The 22,651-nt window shown below is 44.5% G+C and overlaps 1 protein-coding gene across 2 annotated transcripts; it reads left to right on the plus strand.

The window, feature by feature from the left end:
- Window positions 1-5,762: 5,762 nt before the first annotated feature.
- Window positions 5,763-22,326, plus strand: FHIP2B (FHF complex subunit HOOK interacting protein 2B). 2 transcript variants are annotated; one of them, XM_051975677.1, is made up of 17 exons: window positions 5,763-5,781; window positions 12,041-12,119; window positions 14,647-14,819; window positions 15,279-15,383; window positions 15,531-15,653; window positions 16,077-16,289; window positions 16,448-16,644; window positions 16,948-17,056; window positions 17,358-17,434; window positions 17,719-17,908; window positions 18,451-18,596; window positions 18,721-18,846; window positions 19,161-19,251; window positions 19,498-19,641; window positions 20,068-20,208; window positions 20,505-20,605; window positions 20,810-22,326. In XM_051975677.1, the coding sequence occupies exons 3-17, from the start codon at window positions 14,697-14,699 to the stop codon at window positions 20,946-20,948; spliced, it is 2,025 nt and encodes a 674-aa protein (XP_051831637.1). In that variant the 5' UTR covers window positions 5,763-5,781; window positions 12,041-12,119; window positions 14,647-14,696; the 3' UTR covers window positions 20,949-22,326. The 2 variants fall into 2 exon arrangements, with proteins under 2 accessions (XP_051831637.1, XP_051831636.1); XM_051975676.1 differs by lacking the exon at window positions 5,763-5,781 and adding an exon at window positions 7,381-7,489.
- The last annotated feature ends 325 nt before the right edge of the window (window positions 22,327-22,651 follow it).

Below are 22,651 nucleotides of genomic sequence, written 5' to 3' on the forward strand. Positions count from 1 at the left end.
AACATCCCCAGTTTCTTCAACAGATCCTTCTATGGTATGGTTTCCAATTCTCTCATTACTAATATTGTCCTCTGGCCAAGATCCAACTTCATCAGTGCCCTTCCTAAAATGTGAACTCCAGAAGGGAACATAATACTTCAAATGTGATCTTAGCAGAGTATATATCTCCCTTATTCTGGACACACGGTTCTCTTCATGAAGTACAACACCAGCATTTTTGGCAGCCTTATTATACTGTTGACTCATGTTGAGCCTGAAATTCTCCCTGTCATTCTCTTATCCAGAAGCACATTTCCCTTCCTGGATCTTTTTGTCCCCAGTATTTAGTTGACAAGAAATTTATGCATCAACATAGATCTTTTTTAGACAGTTCTCCCTTTTCCTCGTCATAGAAATCATTTGCATTTGTGTCATCAACATCTCATCAATAACCTCTATGCAGATGATTTCCAAATCTACACTCTCAAACTCTGAACTCTCCTTTATGTTTCAGACTCATATTCCTAACAGTCTGCAGAATATCTCTACTTAGATGCTACTCTAGCAAGACAAAGCCCATATTTCTAAAACTGAATTCACTCCCTTGAATTTCTGCAATTATTCAAGCTCAAAACCTGTCACTGACACACAGCTCTAGAGCTGGAAGGTCATGTAGTCCAATTCCCTCGTTTTACACATAAGGAAACTGAGACCCGGGGAGTTTAAGTGACTTGGTTACCCAGTTTATGCAGGTGGCGAGTATCAGAGCTAGGATATGAATCTAGGTTTCACTCACAGATCTCTTATTACCATGCCTTCACCCTTCCTCTTCCTTCACCCTTCTATCCCAAACAGCTGCAAAATCTCGTCAATTCCAAGACAAGCAATTCCAATTATCCACATTATTCCTTCCAATCCAATGAGACTTAACACTACTCTGTTTCAGATTCTCATGATCTCTTGTATAAGATAGATATGTAAAACAGTGACTTTTGGTTATGTGGAAATTTTGGTAGCTGACAAGAGGAGAAAAACATTTGTGACTTTGCTCTTCTCTGCAATACAAGGATCTAAGATAATTCTAAAAGACTCATGATGGAAAATGCTATCCACATCCAAAGAAAGAACTATAGAGTTTGAATGCAAATCAAAGCATACTATTTTTACTTTTTTAAATTGTTCTGATCTTCTTTTACAATATAACTAATGTGCAAAATATTTAATAATGATTGTTTAATATGATCTATGACCTATATCAGCTTGTTGTCTTGAGGAAGGGGAGAGAAGGAGGAAGAGAAATCAAAATCTAGTAAATGTCAAAAACTTTTTTTGTTGAAAAAAAGTAAAAACATATATGTAGAATACCAACAAAATCAGCTTGAGAAGAAATACAGCTTACCAGATTAAAGGACTTGAGTGATAGGCTGATAGGCTGTTCTGAGAGAATGGGAGAGAGAATAATCTTTCTCAGAGGCAAAATCCTTGACTGATGGTGGGGATGGCTGCATGGCATTATTTTCATCAGTTCATTTTCCTCTGACTGGCTTCAGGGTTTTGAAGGATGCTGCTGAGAAACTATAAATCAAAAAACTATTTAGGTATTATTAGAAGCATACCTGGAAAATAGATTTTTAAAATTTCATATCATAGATAAGTCACAAAATACCAAGATGCCCTGTTTTGACTCATTGGAAGCCATGGAGGAAGGAAGGAGCAGATTAAGTCAAAAAATAGAAGAATTAGGAGAAAAATCCAAATGTAGGTGATAGAAAAATTTGAAAACAGAAGATCTAGAAGGTAACACATAGACTTGAAATATTTCTGCCTTTAATCTATCTCCTTTCCAATCAACCTCTTACATGGATATGTGAGAAGTATTCCTCATGTGCTTTTCTGATCACATCACTTCCTTACTCAAAAGGTCTTTACTAGCTCCTCGTTGTTTACAGAATGAAACATAAATTCATGATTCTGGTTTTTGAAATGCTCTTTCCCCCAGTCTTATCTCACTACTTCTCCTTACCTCTTTCATCTTCCTGCCAAACAAGATTCTCTTCCCCATTCTATAGTGCTCTCCCTACTCCCATCTCATATTAAGAAGTAATAATAACAGCTAACACTTAAATATAACTTCCATGGTGTGGGAACCATGCTGAGTGCTATTATCTCATTTGATCCTCACAACTCTAGGAGGTAGATCTTATTATTATTCCCAATTTATAGTTGGGGAAACTGAGGCAAACAGAAGTTCAGTGACTTACCCAGTGTCACACAGCTAGTACATGTCTGAGTGCACATTTGAACTTGAGGGTTGGCACTCTATCCATTGTGCCACCTAACTCCTCAGACCTCCTTTCTTCAAAATCTAATTCATGTACCATCTCATTGAGTTTTCTCTGGGTCATTTCTCAGCTGAAAATGATCTCTCCACCTAAAGTTTATTTTTTATGGCACTGTCAGGATATCTCTCATGCACTTACTAATTCTCCTCTGTATGTTGATTATTTATGTATATTTCTTTCTTCCAAATGAGTAGGTTTCTGTCTGAGGAAATGTCTGTGTCATATCTTTGTGTTTTCAATATTCAGTGCAAGATATCTTTATTCTCATCTTTCTTGATGTTTCTATAGTTTCTTGATTACCTTACCTCTCCCAGTCACCAAGGAGTAGCACAAGACTGCATGCTGGCTCCCATTCTTTTGAGCATGATGTTTTCAGCAGTGTAGACATCTTCAAAGAGGACTATTATTAAGGGCTTGTTGGGGGTCCCCTGAAGTTGACAGGATGAACACAACATCACAATTAGCTACCACAATGATGGTAAATTATTTTAACTTGAAAATTCTACAGCTAACAATAAAGTGGAGGGAATATTGGTCCAGGATTTTGTATTTGCAGATGATTATTCACTCAATGCAGCCTTAGAAGCTGAGATACAATAAAGTCTGGATTACTTTTTCTGCTGTTTGTTCTAATTTTGGTCTACCAGTTAACACCAAGATAATACAAGTGCTTCCCCAGCCAGCACTACACCATCCTTACTTAGAACTATTATTTACAGCAAATTGAGAAGTTTTGAAAGCTGTGGATAAGTTCACTTATCTTGGCAGTATACTTTTCAGGGATGTCCTCATTGATAATGAAGTTGACACATGCATATCCACTAGCTCAGTGTTTGGTAGACTCCAAAGAAAAGAATTAGAGAAGAGAGATATTAGACTGACTAACAAACTTGAAGGTCCAAAGAACCATTGTGCTGACCTTATTGTCACATGTTTGTAAAACCTAGACAATACACCAGCACCATGCCAGGAAACTAAATCATTTCCGTTTGAATTGTCTTAGAAAGATTCTGAAGATCATCTGGCAGGAGAAGGGATCCAACACTGAGGTCCTTTCTCCAAATAAACTACCAAACATTTGAACTCTGTTGCAGAGAGCACAACTCTGAGGGCTGGCCACTTTGTTCAAATGCCAAACATATGCTTGTCTAAAAGAATATTTTATGGAGAACTCACCCAAGGTAAGTGCTCACATGGAGGTCAGAAGAATGATACAAGGACTTAGAAGGATTACTTCCAGATCTATATATCTAACCCTAATCTTTCCAACTAGATGTCCCCATCCAGTTGGGGACTTAACTCAAACTCAACATGTCCAGAGCAGAACCCATTCCTTTTCTTAACTTTTTTGTTTTGGTTGAGGGAATCACCATTCTTTTGGGTGGCAACCTTAGAACAATCCTTGAGTTCTTACTCTTCCTCACCAGACACAGCAAATCAGCTGCTAAATTTTGTTGATTCATCTTTTACATTCCTTGCATATGTCTCTCCTCCACTCACATGGCCACTACCCCAAATCATGCCATCATCCTATGCTATTGCGATAGCCTCCCAATTGGTGTCCCTGTTTTAAATTTTCCCTTGTCCATAGTAGCTTCATAGTAATTGATCAAGTCAATCAACAATCACACACATTTAATAAAGTAAATACCTACTACATTCCAGGCACTGTGGAGACACAAAGACAAAAATAAAATATTCTCTTCCTTCCATGAGTTTTTATTCTAATGAAGAAAACATCCATAGATATAGGTACATGTATTTAAAATAAAACACAAACATTGTAGATACAAGGTATCCCTCAATGAGGGATTTAGCTTCCAAATTATTAGCCACTGTAGCTTTTTGAGCTAATAATTATTCATTCTTTCAGGGTCAGATCTTCATTTTAGTGACTGTAGCTAAAAAGGTGGAACAGCTATAGAGCACTAGGGCTTCAAGTCAGGGAGATCTGAATTCAAATCCAGTCTTAAGCACTTTCTAATTATATAATCCCAGATTAATCACTTGATCCTGTTCACCTCAGTTTCCTCATCTATAAAATGAGCTCAGTCTTTCATTCCAGACTCCTTATACTTGATTCCTTTTTTCAGCACAATGCCATGGCTCAGTCAAATTGACCTACCTATTTGCTGCTCCTCATATTCAGTGCTATATCTCTTATTTCCAAGATTTTGTACAGCTCACATACCTCAGACCGAAAATGCACTCTTTTCCCTACCTCCATTTCTTAGGATCCCTAGCATTCTTTGAAGTGCAACTCAAATGCCAACCCCCCATATCAGGCCTTTCCTGATTCTGCCCTGGCTGCTAGTGCCTCCCCATCTTGTATTTATCTTAAGTATAGTTTGAATCTATTCATTTGTTTCCATGTCAATTGATATATTGTTTGCCTTCTCAAGTGATGTGCGAGGGTACAAAGAGAAGGAAAGAATTTGGAAGTCAAAGATTTTTAAAGTGGATGTTAAAATTTTTTAAATTTTTAAATAATTTTTATAATTAGGAAATATTTTGTGAAATAAATAAAAATATAGTAAGTGTATCCCTGTTGTTCTCAATTGAATTTAAGCTCCTTGAGAAAGATTCTGTTTCCCTTTTTGTTTTTTTTATCCCCTGGGTCTAGTACAATGTCAAGCACACAGTACCAGCATAACAAATGCTTTTTTACTTATTAATAATTGTTTGTTGTTGAAATAGTAGAAAAACCTCTAAGAGTACTTTTGAGGGAAAAATAATTCTGTCTAATGCCCTTCTCCCCCTAAAAAATCTACTCTCTGACTCCTTTTTTCTGTCTCTCCCCATTGCTTCTGGGCAAAGCAAAATATGAAACAAAATGGCGCAGTAGATAGAGGGGTATGGAATCAGGAGGACCAGAGTTCAAATATGACCTTCTACTTTTGAACTGCTTTAAAAGTTATACCTACTGATCCAGCCATTCTGGAGAGCAATTTGGAACTATGCCCAAAGAGTTATCAAACTATGCACACCCTTTGATACAGCAGTGTTTTTACTGGGCTTATATCCCAAAGAGATCTTAAAGGAAGGAAAGGGACCCACATGTGCAAAAATGCTTGTAACAAACCTTTCTGTAGTGGCAAGAAACTGGAAAATGAGGGGATGTCCATCAGTTGGAGAATGGCTGAATAAGTTCTGGTATATGAATGTAATATTATTATTATTAATAATTAATAATAATTAATATTATCTATTATTCTATTAGAAATGATGTGCAGGCTGATCTCAGAAAAACCTGGAAAGACTTCTGTGAACTGATGCGGAGTGAAGTGAACAGAACCAAGAGAACATTGTACACAGTAACAGCAAGATTATGTGATGATCATCTATGATAAATTTGGCTCTTCTCAGCAATACTGTGATCCAAGACAATTCTAACAGATTTGGAATGGAAAATGCTATCTGCATCCAGAGAGAGAATTATGGAAACTAAATGCAGATCTAAGTATACCATTTTCATCTTTTTTTTTCTTTTTCTTTCTTGTGGTTTTTCTCTTTTGTTCTGATTTTTCTTTCACAACATAATATGGAAATTGTTTAAAATTATTGTATATGCATAACTTATATAAGATCACTTACTGTTTGGGGAAGTGGGGAGGCATGGGAGGAAGGAAGAATAAAATTTGGAACTCAAAATCTTAGAAAAATGAACATTTGAAAACCATCTTTAAATGTAATTGGAAAAAATAAAATACTATTGAGGGGAAAAAAATTCTGCCTCATACCCTCCACACGCTTCTTTTTTCTCCTTTCCCTCATTGCTTTTGAACAAAACAAAACATGAATCAAAATGGTGAAGTAGACAGAGGAGTCTGGAATTGGAAGGACCAGAGTTCAAATATGGCCTTAGATATTAGTGATATAATCCAGGCAAATCACTTTGCCTCAGTTTCCTTATATGTAAATTACAGATAATAACAGTGTTTACCTCTTTGTTTCCAGTGCGGGCACACAGTAAGTCTATAGTGAATGTTCATTGACTGATTCCAAAGGGTATCTATCTCCCTTCCTTCATCTGTAAAATAATGGATAGCATTTATGTACTTTTATTTATATAGTAAGGTTTGCAAAGCACTTTATATGTTATCGCATCTCTTGGTTCATTTTCTCCCGCTGTCCTCCATACCTTCCAGTGGTTCTCAAACTTTTGTTTTCAGTATCTTTATCCTATTAAAAATTATTGAAGATCTCTCCAAAGCGTTTTTGTTTATCTGAGTTATATTTATAGACATTTACCATGTTGGAGATAAAAACTATTTTTGAATTTGTAGACCCTCTAAAAGGGTTTCGGAGATCCCCAGGATTCTCTAGACCATACTTTGAGAGTCACTGCCTTAATCTCTCCTCCTCTCTCTCTTCCTCCACTCCAATCCAGCAACTCATTTTTCAGCCTTCTTTAAGTACTAAGCAAAATCTTTTTTTACAAGAAGCCTTCTCCACCCCTTTCTTAATTCCAATCCTCTGTTAATTCTCTCTCTTTAGTCTTGTTTTTCGCTTGTTTTGTAAATATTTTGTTTGCATTCTTTCTCCTGATTTAGATGGTAAGTTCCTCGAGGGCAGGAACTGACTTTTGCCTTTTTTGGTCTCCTCCGGGCTTAGCGCCGTACCTGGCTCACAGTAGCGGCTGAAGAAGTGTTTATTGGCTAATTGATTTGGTTTTCACAAAACAGCCCGGTGGGATAGGTGCTACGTACACGTAGCTATAATATTAGTGTCGTTGTTAATATTACTATTTTGCAGCCCCCAGAACAAATGAGGAGATGCCCAAGAGACGCTTGGTGTGTTGCACCCACGTGAGGCTTCGTCCAACCTCGCAAATAATATAAGAAGGGCTGGGTTCTTAACGCCACGGGGGTCCTCTCCAGGCCACGTCAAGGAGATGGGGGGAGGGGGAGAGGCTGGTCGGGAGGAGCCTCTAGCTGGGGGCGTGTCGGGGCTGCGTCACTCAGGGGAAGGGCGGGTCCTGGCCCGGGGGCGGGGTTCGCCACAGCCCCGGAGCCTCCTCCTCAGCCTCGCCGCCGCCGCCTCCGCCGCCCGCACCGGGATCCCGCCGCCCCGCCGGGCCCTCTCCCCCGCCCGGGGACGGGGCCGCCGCCGCCGCTGCCGCCATGCTGAGCCGGCTAGGGGCGCTGCTGCAGGAGGCCGTGGGCGCGGTGAGCCGGGCCGGGGAGGCCGGGGAGGCTGAGGAGGCCGAGGAAGCCGAGCCACGGGGCAGGCTTGGCTGGGGCCTAGGCCCGAGGAGGCGGGGCGGGACGGGGAGGAGCCTCCGAGCGCTCGGGGGTCCCGGGGCGCCCACCCCCTGCCCACGTGGGGGGGCGGGAGGGAGGAAAGGGTTGCCCCGCCCTCGGGGGCTCCCCAATCCTGCTGAGCCGTCCCCTCCCCCTCTAGTCTGTCCCCCAACCCTTCCTCCTCGTGCCCTTCAACTTATTTCTTTCCCTCCTCTTCCTCCCTCGCAGCCCCTTTTCTCGTCTCCTCCCTTGATCTCTCTCTTCCCAACTCCCTCCATTCCCAGTCTCTCCTCCATCCATCACATCCCCAAATATTTCTTCTCCCTTTCCCCAGTTCCTACTACTTCCCAAGTCTCTGACCCCTTCCCAAGTCCCTCTTCTCCCCCACCAATCCCCTCTCCCTGTTCTTCTTCCATCTATCATCCTCTTCATGTTTCTTTCCGCCCCCTCTCTTTACTCCTTTAAGTCTTTTTCCCTTTTTCTAGCCTTTGTTTCTCCTCTCCTACCATCTAGCCCTATTCCCAGATCCTCCCCCACGTCTTCCCACTCAAGTCTCTCTTCCCCATCTGTCTTCTTCAGTTTTCTCTTCTTCCCCATCTGTTCCCTACCCAAGTCTCTCTTCTGAACATCTCTGCTAAATCTCTCCCCATATTCCTCTTCTGCTCTTACATCTAAGCCCTTCCTTTTTCACGTACTTCCTTTACCATCTTTTTCCCCTTCCCTTATTCTTCTTAAGTCTCTCTCCTTAGCTTCTCCTCCACCCCAACCTCAGTTTATCTCCTCCCTGGTTAGGAATCTTTCCCCCAGGTAATAGAATGGGAGGGGAAACACTTTTTCATCAAAATGATAGATTTTTAAATTTTTTTCTCCAGAGGGAATACAGGAAATGACACATTCTCAAAGTCAGAAGGACCCTCATTTAGTCCAGTTCATAACTGATCTAGAATGCCTTCTACAGATTTCCTGACAAGTAGTCATTCCACTTCCAAGTTATAGTGAGGAGAACCTAATACCTCATGAAAAACTTTATAGAGCTCTGATTGTTAGGATGATTTATTTTTCTCCTTATGTAAACTCCCCCCTTTGCACTAATATGGCTATTCCTAGTTCTGCCCTCTGGGGCCGAGTCTCAAGATCTTTCATATAGTAGTACCTCAGATACTGAAAGTTGTTCTATCTTCTCTAGGCCTTATTTCTTAACTCCACACAGTCTGCCTGGACCCCTCCTAAAAAAAAAAAAAAATCAGCAAAATATTTAGTCATCTGAAAATTCCCATCTTTTTTACCTTCCCTTGTCTAATATAGAACCTTGCATAGAAGCAGGCACTTAATATAAATGGAAATTTAATTGAATATTACCCCCTGAATAATCCCATTCAGACAATACCCCTCCAAATTATTCTGATTCGACTTTAAAAGCTTCCACTATTAACCTATCTCACCTAGCTTTAGAATTCTTAGGAACAGGAACTGGAGCAGGAATTTCACTAATGTAAGAAGTGATGGGGAAGTTCCCTCTTCCAAGAAAAGAATATCAGTTAGTACCTTCTTTTTAAATTACTGGCAGAAAATTGCTGAGAGTAGTGATGTCAAACTCAGAAACAGAACAATGGATCCTGCTGGTCTGGAGTCGGGAAGACCCCAGTTCAAATTTGGCTTCAGACACTAGTTATGTGACCTAGGCAAGTCATTGAACCTCTATCCCAGTTTTCTCTTCTGTAAAATAGGGATGATGATTGTAGGAACTCATCAGGGTTATTGTGAGGTTCAAATGAGATGATAATTGTAAAATGCTTATCATAGTGCCTGGTGCATAGTACTATCTAAATGTTAGCTACAATAATTATCATTAGTGTTGTATTTTAATTTATTTTGTTAAATAGTTCTTAATTTGGTTTGGCAGTACTTAGGAGGGTGGGCAGCCCACCTGCCTGTCGATGCCTCTGGCTGAAAGCACTGAGAGTCTAAATGAACTTTTGCAAGCTCACACAGCCAATTTATACTAGAGGCAAGACTTCAGTCCAACTCACTTTGGCTTCAAAACTAGATTTCTATTTATCATTCTACATTCCCTCTCACATGAGTTTACTTCATATATACCCTAAGAGTAAAAGTTGAATTCTGGCCTGTAACTTCAAACAAACCTTAGTGTAAATACATTGTCTGAGGCTCTACCTTAATTGATTCAATCTGAATTTGGTCAATGGTATCTTGTTTCTATCACCAAAATTCAATTACATTTGTATATCCTATATGGAAGAAGTACAGAGAAAGATGCAATTTTTTATATAATGACTGGAGGTATTCCATGTCAATCTGACTTTAAATTCAATTACAAGCTCAAATCTAACAAACCAATTTATTAATTAAGAGATAGTGACTTTAGCCACCTGATGGTATGTATATTTTGGAAACATCTCTACCTTTACCCATATGACCAAAGAAATTAATTTCTAATATAGGAATTTCAGGCATGGATTGAGAGGAAGCATTTTTTGGTAGTGTGACCCCTCAAAAGACACACCTTGGAATCAACAGTCTATAAGAAGGCTGGCCCTGGAAAAATGATAGGGAGTGCTGGAAATACCTTCCCCCTAATTCCTGTCCAACTCTAAATCTGGGATTTTTTTAACCCTGACCTTCTCTTCCTTGCTTTCCCCAACTCAAGGTAACAAGATTCCTATACTTTTTCTTTTCTTTCCCTGGGTTACTGTCACTTCTTAATTTAGTCTGTAACCTCAGGCACGTTGCTTCACTTTCTTATGCTAGTTACTTCTGTAAAACAGAATATGAGATAATTGCTACTTTGTAAAACAAGTATCCCTTATAAATAGAGAGAATTGGCCTTGCTGTCCAAGATCCTTTCTAACTAGAGATCCCATTATCCTAGGGCTATCTTTTTTTTTTAAGCCTATGAGAGGAAATTTCATTGGGAAGTATACTAGAAAAATAATCCTAGTAATAAACCCTCTCATGAAGTTCGTTTAAACTTCCGAAGGGCTATGGGATAACTGACTAATTATCAGAATCTTTCCATTTAACTGAAGACCAGCAAGAGACTTTGGGAGGCTGAAGTTAAATGTGGGTTTGGTAGGGATCTGTTAGAGAAGATCTAAGGTAATCACATTGATAGGAAGCCCACTAAGAAATAGACTACAAGAGCATTAAAGAATACCAGTCCTGAAGTCAGGAGGACTTAAGTTCAAATCTGACTTCAGACACTTAACACTTACTGGAACCCTGGGCAAAACACTTAACCCCATTTGTTTCATTAAAAAAAAAAAAAAAAAAAAGATATAGACTAATCCAGGAGGTATAGAAAAGGTAGGGTGGAAAGGAATAAGCATTTATATAGCCCCTGCTGTGTGCCAAGTACACAAGTATTGTGTGCCGCTTAACTAAGTGTTTTACAAATATTATTTGAGACTCACAACAAAGCTGGGGGAGGGGGGACAGTATTCTCATTTTATAGATGAGAAAGCTGAGGCATGCAGAATAGTTAAAGTGCCTTGCCCAGGATCACTTAGCTACTAAATATAACTTGCTGAGTGAGGTCAAATTTTAAGTCAGATCTTCCTAATTCCAGGCCCAACACACTATCCACAGCACCATATAATTTGGGAATTAAGAAGCCCTCAGATGTGTTCTATATCTATCATCCTCTCCCTACTTCTGCAAAAGGGGAGAGGTGCTTTTTCATAATCTTTCTGTGGGGCCAAGCTTGTTCTTTGTAATGTTGCAACATTCATTGTTGATTGTTTTGTAGCATTCTTTCCATTTAGCTGAAGTCATTCTGGATATTATTTTCCTGGCTTCTCTAATTTCACTTTACATCAATTCATGTATGTCAGTAGTTTCAATAGTGGTCTTGATAATACCCTAAAAATCCCTGGCCACCTTAACTAAGGACAGAACCTAAGGGGATACCCAAATTTGGGGGGGGGGGGTAGAAGAAGAGGAATCAGTTGAGGAACTGTCAGTTAGGAGGAAAAATAGGGTAGTATATAGTCATAGTGGTTAAGGGAGAGAGCATCATGAAACTAGATGATAGGATTTTGGAGCCAGAAGAGATATTAAAGATCTAATTCTTCCCTATACACATAATTTTCAGATAAGGGAACTCCAGAGAAGGAAAGTTACTTGCTCAAAGTCACATAGTAGCAGAAATGGGATTAAAACCTGGGCCTTCTAACACTAGCAGTCATTCTACTATCACACCAGAGTCTCCTAGAAATGGTGCCAGGCAAAAGTTTCAGAAAGGACATGAAGACCAAGCAGAAAGATGGTCAGCAATAGCTGTGGGGTCATGAAGGATAGTGTTCTGAGCCAAGTCTTGTAGACCCCAAAAGACCTGGTACATCGCTCCTTGTGGGCACCACCAGTGCTGGCTGGTGAAAATGTGTGCATTGCTAAAGAGCTGGGGCAGCCACTTCAAGTTCTACCTCTCTCACCCTTGCCTTCTTTCTGTCTTTTTAGCGGGAGCCCAGCATAGACTTGTTAGAAGCCTTTGTGGAGCACTGGAAAGGCATCACTCACTACTACATTGAAACCACAGGTGAGATCTAATTGTTTTGACTTCTCCCATATCACAGGAGAGGAGGTCACATTTCGACCTGCATGGGGAATGGGGGCTCTAAAAAGACAAACAAATAACTTGAAACCACTCCAGTATTTTTGCCAAGAAAACCCTAGAGAATCAAAAATGACTGAATAATTATTATTTCTACCTGAATCAGAAAGATGAATTTTAGATCCCATCATCTATCTATTTCTTCTCCTTGTTCTAGCCTATATTCTTAAATGAGTCTGTTTCAGGAGAGGCTTGAGTATAGAAGAGTTATATTATATATATTATCACCCTTGTTCATATATATGAAGAACTGGCATGTGAAAGAATGATTAGGCTGTTATTCTTGATTCCAGAGGATAGAAGTAGGAATGGAAAATGTAGTGAGGCTGATCTAGGCTGGAAGAAATAGCAGAACAACAATTAGAGCTATATAGGAATGCAGGAGTCTGAGTGGAGTTTAGGGTGGGGAGTGTCTCCTTCCACAGACAGGGAGGTCTTCAGTGATTTCTTGTCAAGCTGGTTGTAGCATGGATTCCTATTCAGATACAGGTTGGATGATATGGCTTCTGAATTCTTGTCCAACACTAAGCTTCTGAATACTAGTCCTAGCCTGCCCTAGAGATTTAAGAGACTTGTAGTGGTCCTAGAATCACACAGAATTCCTTAGATTGTGGCAGAATTCTGGAATACCTGGAATGGACCTTTCTATCTCTGCAAAAATAGAACAAAATAATGAAGAGGACATTGGTCTGAGAATCAAGAAGACCTGGATTCAAATTGCATTCAGATGCTTAATAGGTGTGTGACCTAACCTTTCTGTGCATAATTTTCAAAATAAGGTAGTTGGACTCAGAAGCCTCTAAGATTCATTCAGCTCTAAACCTATGATTGTTTCATCTACTGGGGGGATCTCCCTGAAACCATTGGTAATCCTATGTCTAAAGTAGGATTCAAACTCAGGTCCTGACTTCAGGGCAAGTGTTCTACCATCTGTTACATCTGGTTGGCTTGTAGCATAAACAGTCTTCAGATTAAGCTAAAATGATCAGCCTGGTGAGGGCTACTAGTACTCTGGATAGAAGACCTGTAGAAAAGGTGGCAGGCACTCTTAGATCAGCAAGAATTTATTAAACACTGTGTGTAAAGCACCATGCTAAATGCTAGGAAGAAAGACAAAAACAATCTCTGTCCTCAAGAATATTAAATTCTAATGAGGGAAACATCATTTAAATAAATAGATACATAGAAAATACAGAAAGAGGAAATGAAAGGAATCTTGAAAGGAGAGAGCTCTAGTACATAGCAGGAGGCCAACTCATTGATATTAAAGGAAGCCCTGTGGAAAACTCAGAAGCAGCAGATCTTTCTCTTTTTTTTTTTTTAATTATAGCATTTTATTTACAGATATATGCTGTATCTCAAAGCAATGGCAGGTTGACCAATACATGTAAAATGTGTTAAAGTATAAGTTAAAAACAATATATGCATACATGTCCAAACTTATTTTGCTGTACAAAAAGAATCAGACTTTGAAATAGTATACTATTAGCCTGTGAAGGAAATCAAAAATGCAGGTGGACAAAAATATAGGGATTGGGAATTCAGTGTAATGGTTCATAGTCATCTCTCAGAGTTCTTTCGCTGGGTGTAGCTGGTTCAGTTCATTACTGCTCTATTGGAAGTGATTCATCTCATTGCTGGAGATGGCCACGTCCATCAGAATTGATCATCGTATAATATTGTTGTTGAAGTATAGAATGATCTTCTGGTCCTGCTCATTTCACTCAGCATCAGTTCATGTAAGTCTCTCCAGGCCTTTCTGAAATCATCCTCTTATTTTCTTAAAGCATCATTTACTATTAGATTCTTGATCTGGCTGGCCAAGGATGCCATGTTCCTCCCTATCTCCCACTCCCACTAGCTCCCTTTCTCCAGAGGTGACTAGAATAGGTGGAGGAGTCAGAGCCCATGGAAATAGTTGGTCTGGTCTTATCTTCCATGCTAATGTGCAGTTATTCTCTTTAAATTCTTAAAGCAAAGACTAAACCAAACTCAGGGAATGGTCATCCAGGAGACCTCATAGATGTCTTCTAAGTTGCATGATAAAAACTCCAGAATCTAGGACTTGTGTCAGACCCAAAGCTAAAAGGTGCCCCAGACTATCCACTGTTGAAATGTCAGCCCTAGACAGCTCCTTTCTAAAAACATCTTAACCATTCTGCCTCTGGAAGGCAGGAAAATGATGTTGACACCCTCATTTTGATGGAGGGCAATTGTCTAAAGAGCATTTGGCATCCAGAGTTCTGAGAGACCTAGTTTTTAATGAAAGGGAGTTTCATCTGAGAGCCCTCATTTCTTTTCCCTTGTTCTTGGAATTAGATTTGGCTTCTGGATCTAAGTCCATATTGGCTACCATGAACTGTCAAACTTTTCTCTACCCTCCAGAGTATACTTATTAATTCCATTTTGGCAAGAGGATACTAAATAAGAGCTCTTCCTCTACATGCTTTAGATGAAAACACTCCAGCCAAGAAAACAGACATTCCCTGGAGGCTGAAACAGATGCTGGATATCCTGGTCTATGAAGAAAAGCAACAGGCAGCAGCTGGAGAGGCAGGGCCCTGCCTTGAATATCTGCTACAACACAAGATCCTGGAAACCCTGTGCACCCTGGGGAAGGCTGAGGTAGGGCACAGCACAACCCTAAACCCAGAAGCAGTTCCTGGCCCTTGTAGCTACAAGAGCCTCTAAGGACTACCTTGAGAGTGCTCTTGAGGGAGGAAAATGAAATGCTAGGCAAAGGTTGGCAGGGGAAATTGAGTTCCTCAATTCTATTCTCCTCTCCTACCCTGTAGTTCTTAATATCAGCCTCCTGAAAAGGCCTAACTGGAATGGCCCCTTGCACAGACCTGACGGTGATATGAGACCAGGGACTATGATGGTGGCCATAAGGATTCTTCCATCTCCCCAAGCCTACGTTTCAGAGATGGAGTTTTACCCATTTCTTGACCAAAGCTCACACCAACATTTTTTCTCTAGGGGACCTAGAATCCCTATACTTACTCACTTACCCCTTGCTGTGCAACATGGGGATTGTTCCCATTGATAGGATAGCAGTCTTTTGATCATTTATTGGCCTCTCAGTACCCCCCAGGTATGCGCCAGCAGGTGTTCCTGTTCTTCAGCAGAGTCCTAGCCCAAGTACAACACCCTCTTCTACATTACCTCAACGTCCACCGGCCTGTGCAGGTATGGGATTAATGAGAGCAATGGGGGTGGAGGATTTAGATGGACAAGATGGACAAGAAGATGTGGCATATTGCCCTCCTCCCTTCTCCCCACCAGGACACCCTGCCTTACAGCTACTCTCTTTCGCATGCTTTCCTCTGTTTCCAGAAACTCCTCCAGCTTGGTGGGTCTGCTGCTGGATCTCCCACAGAAAAGGAGGAGGTACACTTCACCACCGTTCTTTGCACCAAGATCCAGCAGGATCCAGACCTGCTCACTTATATCCTAGAGGTAAGTACTTGTCCCAAGAAAAGGAGGAAGGAGAGACAGGGTCTCCCTGGGGTTCCACCTCCAGACCACACAAGGCAGGCCACTCAGAACCAAAGACTCAGATTTCATAAGCTCATTAGGGAATGTCAACTTTCCAGGTTTTAGACAAATGGTTCCTTCTCCTTCTGGGAGTGGAGTGCCCAGAGATGAGCTTCTAAAAGTCCTGCTAGCCACTTTCTAGTTGGTTCAGAGCTAAGTTGAGTTTAGAAGGAACCTTAGAGGTCATCTAGTCCAATACTTCTCTCCTACCCTCATTTTATAAATGAGCAAATTGGAGCATAAAGGAGCCTTTGTGTGACAAGTCAAGATCACACAGATAGTATCAACACATCCTGTACTCCCACAGGAGTGCCATGACTGAGACTCATCCAGACTTCTTTGCAGGGCAAAAAAGGTGTGGGGAAGAAGGATACATCTAGCCAACAGGACAAGAGCTCTCCCCCTGAAGAGTCCTCCAGCAGGGTCCTCAGAGTTGATGGGGAATCCTGGGGGGCCCAGGCTACTGGTACCCATTTGCCAGGAGGAACTGAAGAACCTGACAGTGGGCTTGGGGAGAACAATCTACTCACCTCCTTGATTGGGTTGTGCAAAAGCAAGGTGATGGCCAAGGAGGGGCTGAAATGAGACTGGTGGGTGGATGGGTGGCAGTGGCCAGCAGATGTGGGATTGGGAATGGATGGGACAGATGGAAGAGGAAGACCTGTTGGTTTCTCCGAGTGCTCCTTTCCCTGATATTCTCTGTCCCCATTCTTTAGAAGAGTCGAGTGGCCCTGAAGGCCCAGGAGAACCTGCTGCTCCTGGTAGGTGTTGCCCCCCACGCAGCAGCCACCTACTTGGTACAAAGGAGCCCTCTGTGCTCTGCAATGGCAGAACACCTTTGCCAGCTGTATCAGGCCATGCCCAGCTTCCTTGACCCTGCTGACATCGTCACCCTAGAGGGCATCAGCTGGAGGTAGGCCTTGGCTTGAAGCATCCTACCACTGGCCGGGTAGGAAGGCATCCCATGTGGGGCATCTTCATTCTGTGTACTTCTTGCCTCTGGCTCCCAGAGTCCATAAGATGCCCTAAAGATTCCCTCAGGGAAGGGACCAACTCTGTTCTTTTATCCTGGTTCAGAAGGCTTCTATAGAACTATCCTCGGGGAAAACGTCTCGATGGCCTGGGAGGCCCCAGGGGGCTAAACATCTAGAACATATGATGGGAGAAATGCAGGAGTCCTTCCTTCACCACTCAGACTGCCCCTTTTTCCCTGCAGGTTGCCTTGTGCCCCTTCAGATGAGGCCTCCTTCCCAGGCAGAGAAGCTTTAGCCGCATTCTTGGGCTGGTTTGATTATTGTGACCACCTCATCAGGGAGGCACACGAGGTATGGAGTCACTTGATCTGGGTTCCCAGGATAGGGGAAGAGTGCCCAGCTCTCTGGTTGGCAGGTGCCCATGTCCCTTTACCATGCAGCATCTTTGTAAAAACTAAATAGGGTGGGTATCTCTAATTGTCTACCTCAGTACTCTGAAGAAAGCAAGACATAAATTGAATCCCACCTTACCCTATTCAATTTAATTCATATTTACCGATATGATGCCTAAATACTGTGGTTGGGTACCTATTCTTGAACCCTTGCTCCTTAATTCAGATGAGGTGTGAGATGTGGGTTTTTTTGCCCCTAGATTGTTGCAGGTGCCCTGGCAAAGGCTGTGACCGAGAAGCTGTTTGTTGCAACTCTACAACCCCAACTCTTGCATGTGTAAGTTGGAGTCATCATCCTCCAGGCCCACACCAAGCATAGGCTCAAACTTGATGTCCACTTCCATGTCCCAGGACCACATGCATCTCAGACCACAGTCTTCTCCAATGAAAGCTAGTAGCATTTATTCACCAGTGCCCTGTGCTGTCCTGGTCCTCCTGAGTCAGTCTTTTCCCTTCATCTTGACTCTCCAAACCTCACGGGGGTTGAGGAAGGAGATAGACAACAGGGAAGCTGCTGCTCTTGCAGGCCTCTCCCCTTCCTAAGGTCATCTTCCTTCACAGAGCAGAGCAGAGAATCCTGACCTCCACAGCCCTACTGACAGCCTTGCTGCACCAGCTCTGCTCCCCAGCCCTGCTGCAGGAAACTGTGGATTTTTTCATGGGCACAGAGCAGCAGCCTGAAGTTCCTGAGGACAGTCCCCATTCTTTGTGCTCTCACCTCATTGGACACTGTGACCACCTCTCTGACGAGGTGAGGATGGGAGATGGCCACCTTTTCTGGTAGCTCCCTCTTCTCTTCCAGCTCTAGACCCTTCTCTTTAACTAGAGGGGTCTGTGGTTGCTTTCCAGAACCAGAAACCCCCCCTAAAGTGTTTCATCTTTTCTCAGCTCCTTTCAGGCTCAAACCTCCACAATTTAATAAGCAATTAACAATTTAGCTTGCATTTTGTTTTGCATCTAACTTAAATCTGTCTAGGATTTTATAATTTGAAAAGCACTTTTCCATCGATGGAGCAGACATGGCAAGTATTGCTGGCATCATTTCACTAGCAGAAGCTAAGTCAGTAGGCTTGCCCAGGATCACCTGGCAAGTTACTGTCAGATGTCCTGTCCCGTGTCCTGGGCCAGCGCTCTTTATTGTCTTCTGTTCTCTCCCCGGAACCATCTCGCCTCCCTGGGAGCGCAGGCCCAGAAGCCTTATCTTGGTGAGCTTGTCCCGGAACAGTCTCCACCGCTGCTCACCCCGCCCGGCTCCTCCCTCACACCCTCTCCTGTGTCTTCTGTGCCTCCCAGATCAGCATAGCCACCCTGCGGCTGTTTGAGGAGCTGCTGCAGAAGCCCAACGAGCAGATCATCCGCAGGCTGCTCCTTCGGAACCTGGAGGGCCGCACATATGTGGCCCGGGGCTTGCCTGAACCAGAAAGCTATGAGGATACCCTGTGAGTGGGACGTGGGCCGGGGGGCAGGCAGGAAGGGAAGGGGAAGGGGGAGGAGAGGAAGGGCGATGAGCAGGGAAGGGAAGAGACTGCAGCACACCCTCACTCCTCACCCTTGGCCCTGCAGAGACTTGGAAGAGGACCCTTACTTCACAGATGGCTTCCCAAGCTCTGGCTTCCAGTCCACCTCCAGGCTTCCAGCTCCCACCCCCCACCTGGATGGCAAGACGGCCGTGACGGAGATTGTCAACAGGTGAGGAGTCCGAGGCTAGAGCTTGGTTCTCCTCACTCTGGGCAGGAGCTCCTTTTAGAAGGGGAGGGTATAGAGGACTGGTGTTCCCTGACAGGGAACCTGGCCTCTGGCCTCGCAGCTGGCAACGGGGGGAGCAGGCTGGGAGCCAGGAGTGATGTGGGGCCTTATCTTCTGCCTCCGGGCCATTGGCTACCAGCTATGGCAGACCAAGCAAGCAAGGAGAACAGATCCCAGAGGTCTAGGACCCAGAGTCGGGTGCAGCATCCCTGCTTGAGCTCCTTAATTTCTGGCTGCCTCCTTCCTGTATCTCTCAGCTTCCTCTGCCTAGTCCCAGAAGAAGCCAAGACTTCAGCCTTTCTGGAAGAGACTGGTTACGACACCTATGTCCACGATGCTTATGGATTGGTGAGTTTTTCCTTGCTGGTTCCCTTCTCTCCTCTTCTCATCCAGGAAGGAAGTGTGGGGATCATTTTTTTCCCATGTCATCACTTACCCTGTAGACATAAGCTCCCCTATTCGGAATTCGTTTCATTTCTAAGGAAGGACTGAAAATCTGATTTCCTCTTTAAAGTTTAAGAATTATGTCCCTGATTTCCCTCAGGCCTAGTGTCTCAGAACCTGTCCAAACCCAGGATTTCTGTCTCATCTCAGTTCCAGGAATGCTGTTCCCGGGTTGCCCCATGGGGTTGGCCTTTGACTCCTACTCCCCTGGATCTCCATGAGCCTGAGACTCCATTCTTTGAGGGTCGTTTCCTCCAAGTGCTTTTCAATCGGATGTCACGGATCTTGGATCAGGTAGCAGGATCAGCATAATGAGGGCAGCACCACAGCTTGGCAGTGTGTAAAGGCACTGAGTAAACAGCACAAGGCAGGCACTCGGGATAAAGCCAGGCTTGTACCCGCCACGGTGGTGGAGTGGTAGGATGACTGATCGCAGGGAGAAAATTTCTCATCAGGATCTTGGGTTCTAATACTAACTCTCTCCTTCCTGCCCTTCCCTCTTTCCAAACCCATGACCTCCCCCCATCTGGGAAGCCCCATCATACCTTTGCTCTTCATGTCCCAACATGCTTGGCCTTAGCCCCAGGGAAACCATGTCACATATATCACATGCCTCTGCCTCCCCCGCACATGTTCACATCGGCCAGGGGCCTTGCTTGGAAGTTGAGAGAATGCTCAGGGGTCTCCCCTCATTAACATTACCCACCGTGTTCTCTCCAGCCATACAGTCTGAATCTGCAAGTGACTTCCGTCCTGTCCCGCCTAGCCCTATTCCCTCACCCCCATATCCATGAATACCTCCTGGACCCCTACATCAGCCTGGCCCCTGGCTGCAGGAGTCTCTTCTCTGTGCTTGTGAGGGTAAGGATGCCAAAGAAGCAAGGGGCAAGCTGAGGTGGAGAGGGAAGTAAAGGGGATCCAGAGCCTGGCTTGCTGTCCACGTATGGTATCAGAAGCAGGGAGGCCCTGGCCCTAGTGGGGTGAAGGAGGGAGGGGCCCCTTCCTTTTCCTTCCCCACCTCCACAGTGGTCCATGACTGGCATCTCCTAAAGAAAGGCCACAAGAGGAGTTCCAGATCCCAATGCTGTGCCCTCTCCATGTGCCCTACTCCTTTTCCCATTTCCCCCATTTCCTGGTAATTTTTCTCATTTTCCTAGGTAATTGGAGACTTGATGCAGAGAATCCAGCGGGTGCCCCAGTTCTCAGGCAAGCTTCTCCTGGTTCGGAAGCAGTTGACTGGGCAGGTTCCTGGAGAGCAGTAAGTCCCCATTCAGATGCTGCTGATGCTTTGGGAGATGTCCCAGAGGAGAGGAGAGGGAAAATGGGTACTGCTGGGGAAGGGTCCTGCCATTTTCCTCTGGCAGCTTTCTCTGCTGTGTCCTGTAGGTCTCAGGGAAGGGAGAGGGGGAACACTAGCCCTGGGCAGCTGGACAGCTGTGGCCCTTTGCTTTTTTTCCTATAGAATGGACCATCAGACCCTCCTGCAGGGGGTGGTAGTGCTCGAGGAGTTCTGCAAGGAGCTGGCCGCTATTGCCTTTGTTAAATTCCCCCCAAACAGTCCTCACCTGAACCTGCCTTCACCCCCACAAGGACATGTCTGAGCCAGAACCATGGGGGATGGGGGACTCCGCGTCTACACCTTGGCCTCAAGGCAGCCTCTTCCCCTGGCATGCCCAGCACTGTTCTCCCTGGAGTGGGGAGAGGGGCCTGACTGTCTCTTCAGCCTCCAGCAATGGCGCCTGCTTTTCCAAGGCCAGTGGGACTCAGCTCCTGGCTTCTTCCACATCTTCCAAGGCGGGGCTCCGAAAGGCTGCCAGGGAAGCCGGAGAGGAGGCTACGGCTGCTTCCTGGACAAACACCGTTCAGAGAGAGAGAATGGGGCGGACGCCCAGCACTTATCGATCTTTGATTTTTGTACCCACTACCTCTCTTAAGGGACTGGCAGAAGAGAGCAGTCGGCTCTTCAGTCTGGGGGGTGGAACCTACTTCCATCCTAAGCATCAAAGAGCTGCTGAGACTCAGACCCCATCCGCCTACCCAAGCTTGACCCAAGGGGATGTGGGCAGCGAAGGCAGAGCTTGGGGAGGCCCCCTCTTCCTCCTCTGCCCCTCCTTCAGGCAATTGCAAAATTCCCAACTGCAGCATGGCAAGCACCCAAGGTATGTTCCGCACCCAGGCGGGGGCAGCTGCTAATGAGAACCTTGATGTGAGTGCAGCCAGGGTGGGAAAGGGCCCGGGGAGGAGAGCGAAGAGCCAGCCTGTGGCTGGTTTCTCTGGCGCCCTCTGAACCCGTCTCGGCAGGTCCCTGACACCTGGGTTGAGGCGCTGGGATCCAGGAAGGGCCGTGCCCTTAGCAGCCCGCCCAACTCCCTGGCTCTGAAAGCACACGCATCTAGGGAACATCAGGCCTCGGCAGAGTCCTGGAGGAACAAGGCTGTAGTGTTCTTCGGCCCACCTGCAGACCCGGGAAGGGGCTGGGGCAAGAGCAGCCCGAGCCCATGTCCCGCTCCACGTGTTCTCGGCTGCCGCTGCTGCCACCCCGCTCACCCTGGATCTGTCTGGGCCTGCAGTGGGCGGTGCTAGCATTACCTCACAGGGCTAGAGTCGTTGGCTTCCCTACAGGCAGGGAGCAGCAGCAGCCCAAAGCCCCTTTTCTCGTTCCCTGGCTGCCTTTCTCTGGAGATCAGACTCTGGTTGCCAAGGGGGGGTAACACGCAAGGGCAGGAAACTCAATGACCTCCCTCATCCCTCCGTTCCTCGCTGCAAACGGGGAGGAGTATTGGCTGGCTACTTGTTCTCAGGGTGGAATATCAAGTCTGATCTCAGCTGCTGGAGACTACACGGATGGGCTACCTTTGTTCAGCTTTGGGGACACAATGGGAGGTCTGGAATTGAGCTCCCAACTTCTATGCACTTTGGCCTATGCATGGTGCCCTCTGTGAGGCAGCACAGCAATAAAACGGTGTGGTTGTGCAAACACTATGGCTCCATCCTTTTCTATATTTTGCGGCCTTTCAACTAGAGAAAACAAAGACAGAAGACCCCTCACCCTCACGGGATAGTTTTCCTTGTGCCACTCTAGACTGTTCACCAAAGCAGCAGCTTCTTTTCATTGTATATGCCCCTTTTATCTTTGAAATGTTTCCTCAGTTAGGTGAGAGAGACTGAAGGGAAGCCCCTACCAAGGTTTACAGCCTCATGTCTTGTCTTTCTGTGATCTAAGAACCCTAGACCACCCAGGCGGGTCAGCTTATGAGAACAGCTTTTACCAAGACTCCTAAGCTCAATGAAGCATCCAGCTTCT

The sequence above is a fragment of the Antechinus flavipes genome, chromosome 2 (genome assembly GCF_016432865.1).
Source record: "Antechinus flavipes isolate AdamAnt ecotype Samford, QLD, Australia chromosome 2, AdamAnt_v2, whole genome shotgun sequence".
Lineage (NCBI taxonomy): Eukaryota > Metazoa > Chordata > Mammalia > Dasyuromorphia > Dasyuridae > Antechinus > Antechinus flavipes.

Coding starts and splice junctions, on each gene's coding strand:
- FHIP2B (XM_051975676.1), top strand. CDS start 7,445: ATGCTGAGCCGGCTAGGGGCGCTGCTGCAGGAGGCCGTGGGCGCG. Junction 19,642..20,067: donor TGTCACGGATCTTGGATCAG/GTAGCAGGATCA, acceptor TGTTCTCTCCAG/CCATACAGTCTGAATCTGCA. Junction 20,606..20,809: donor GGGCAGGTTCCTGGAGAGCA/GTAAGTCCCCAT, acceptor TTTTTCCTATAG/AATGGACCATCAGACCCTCC.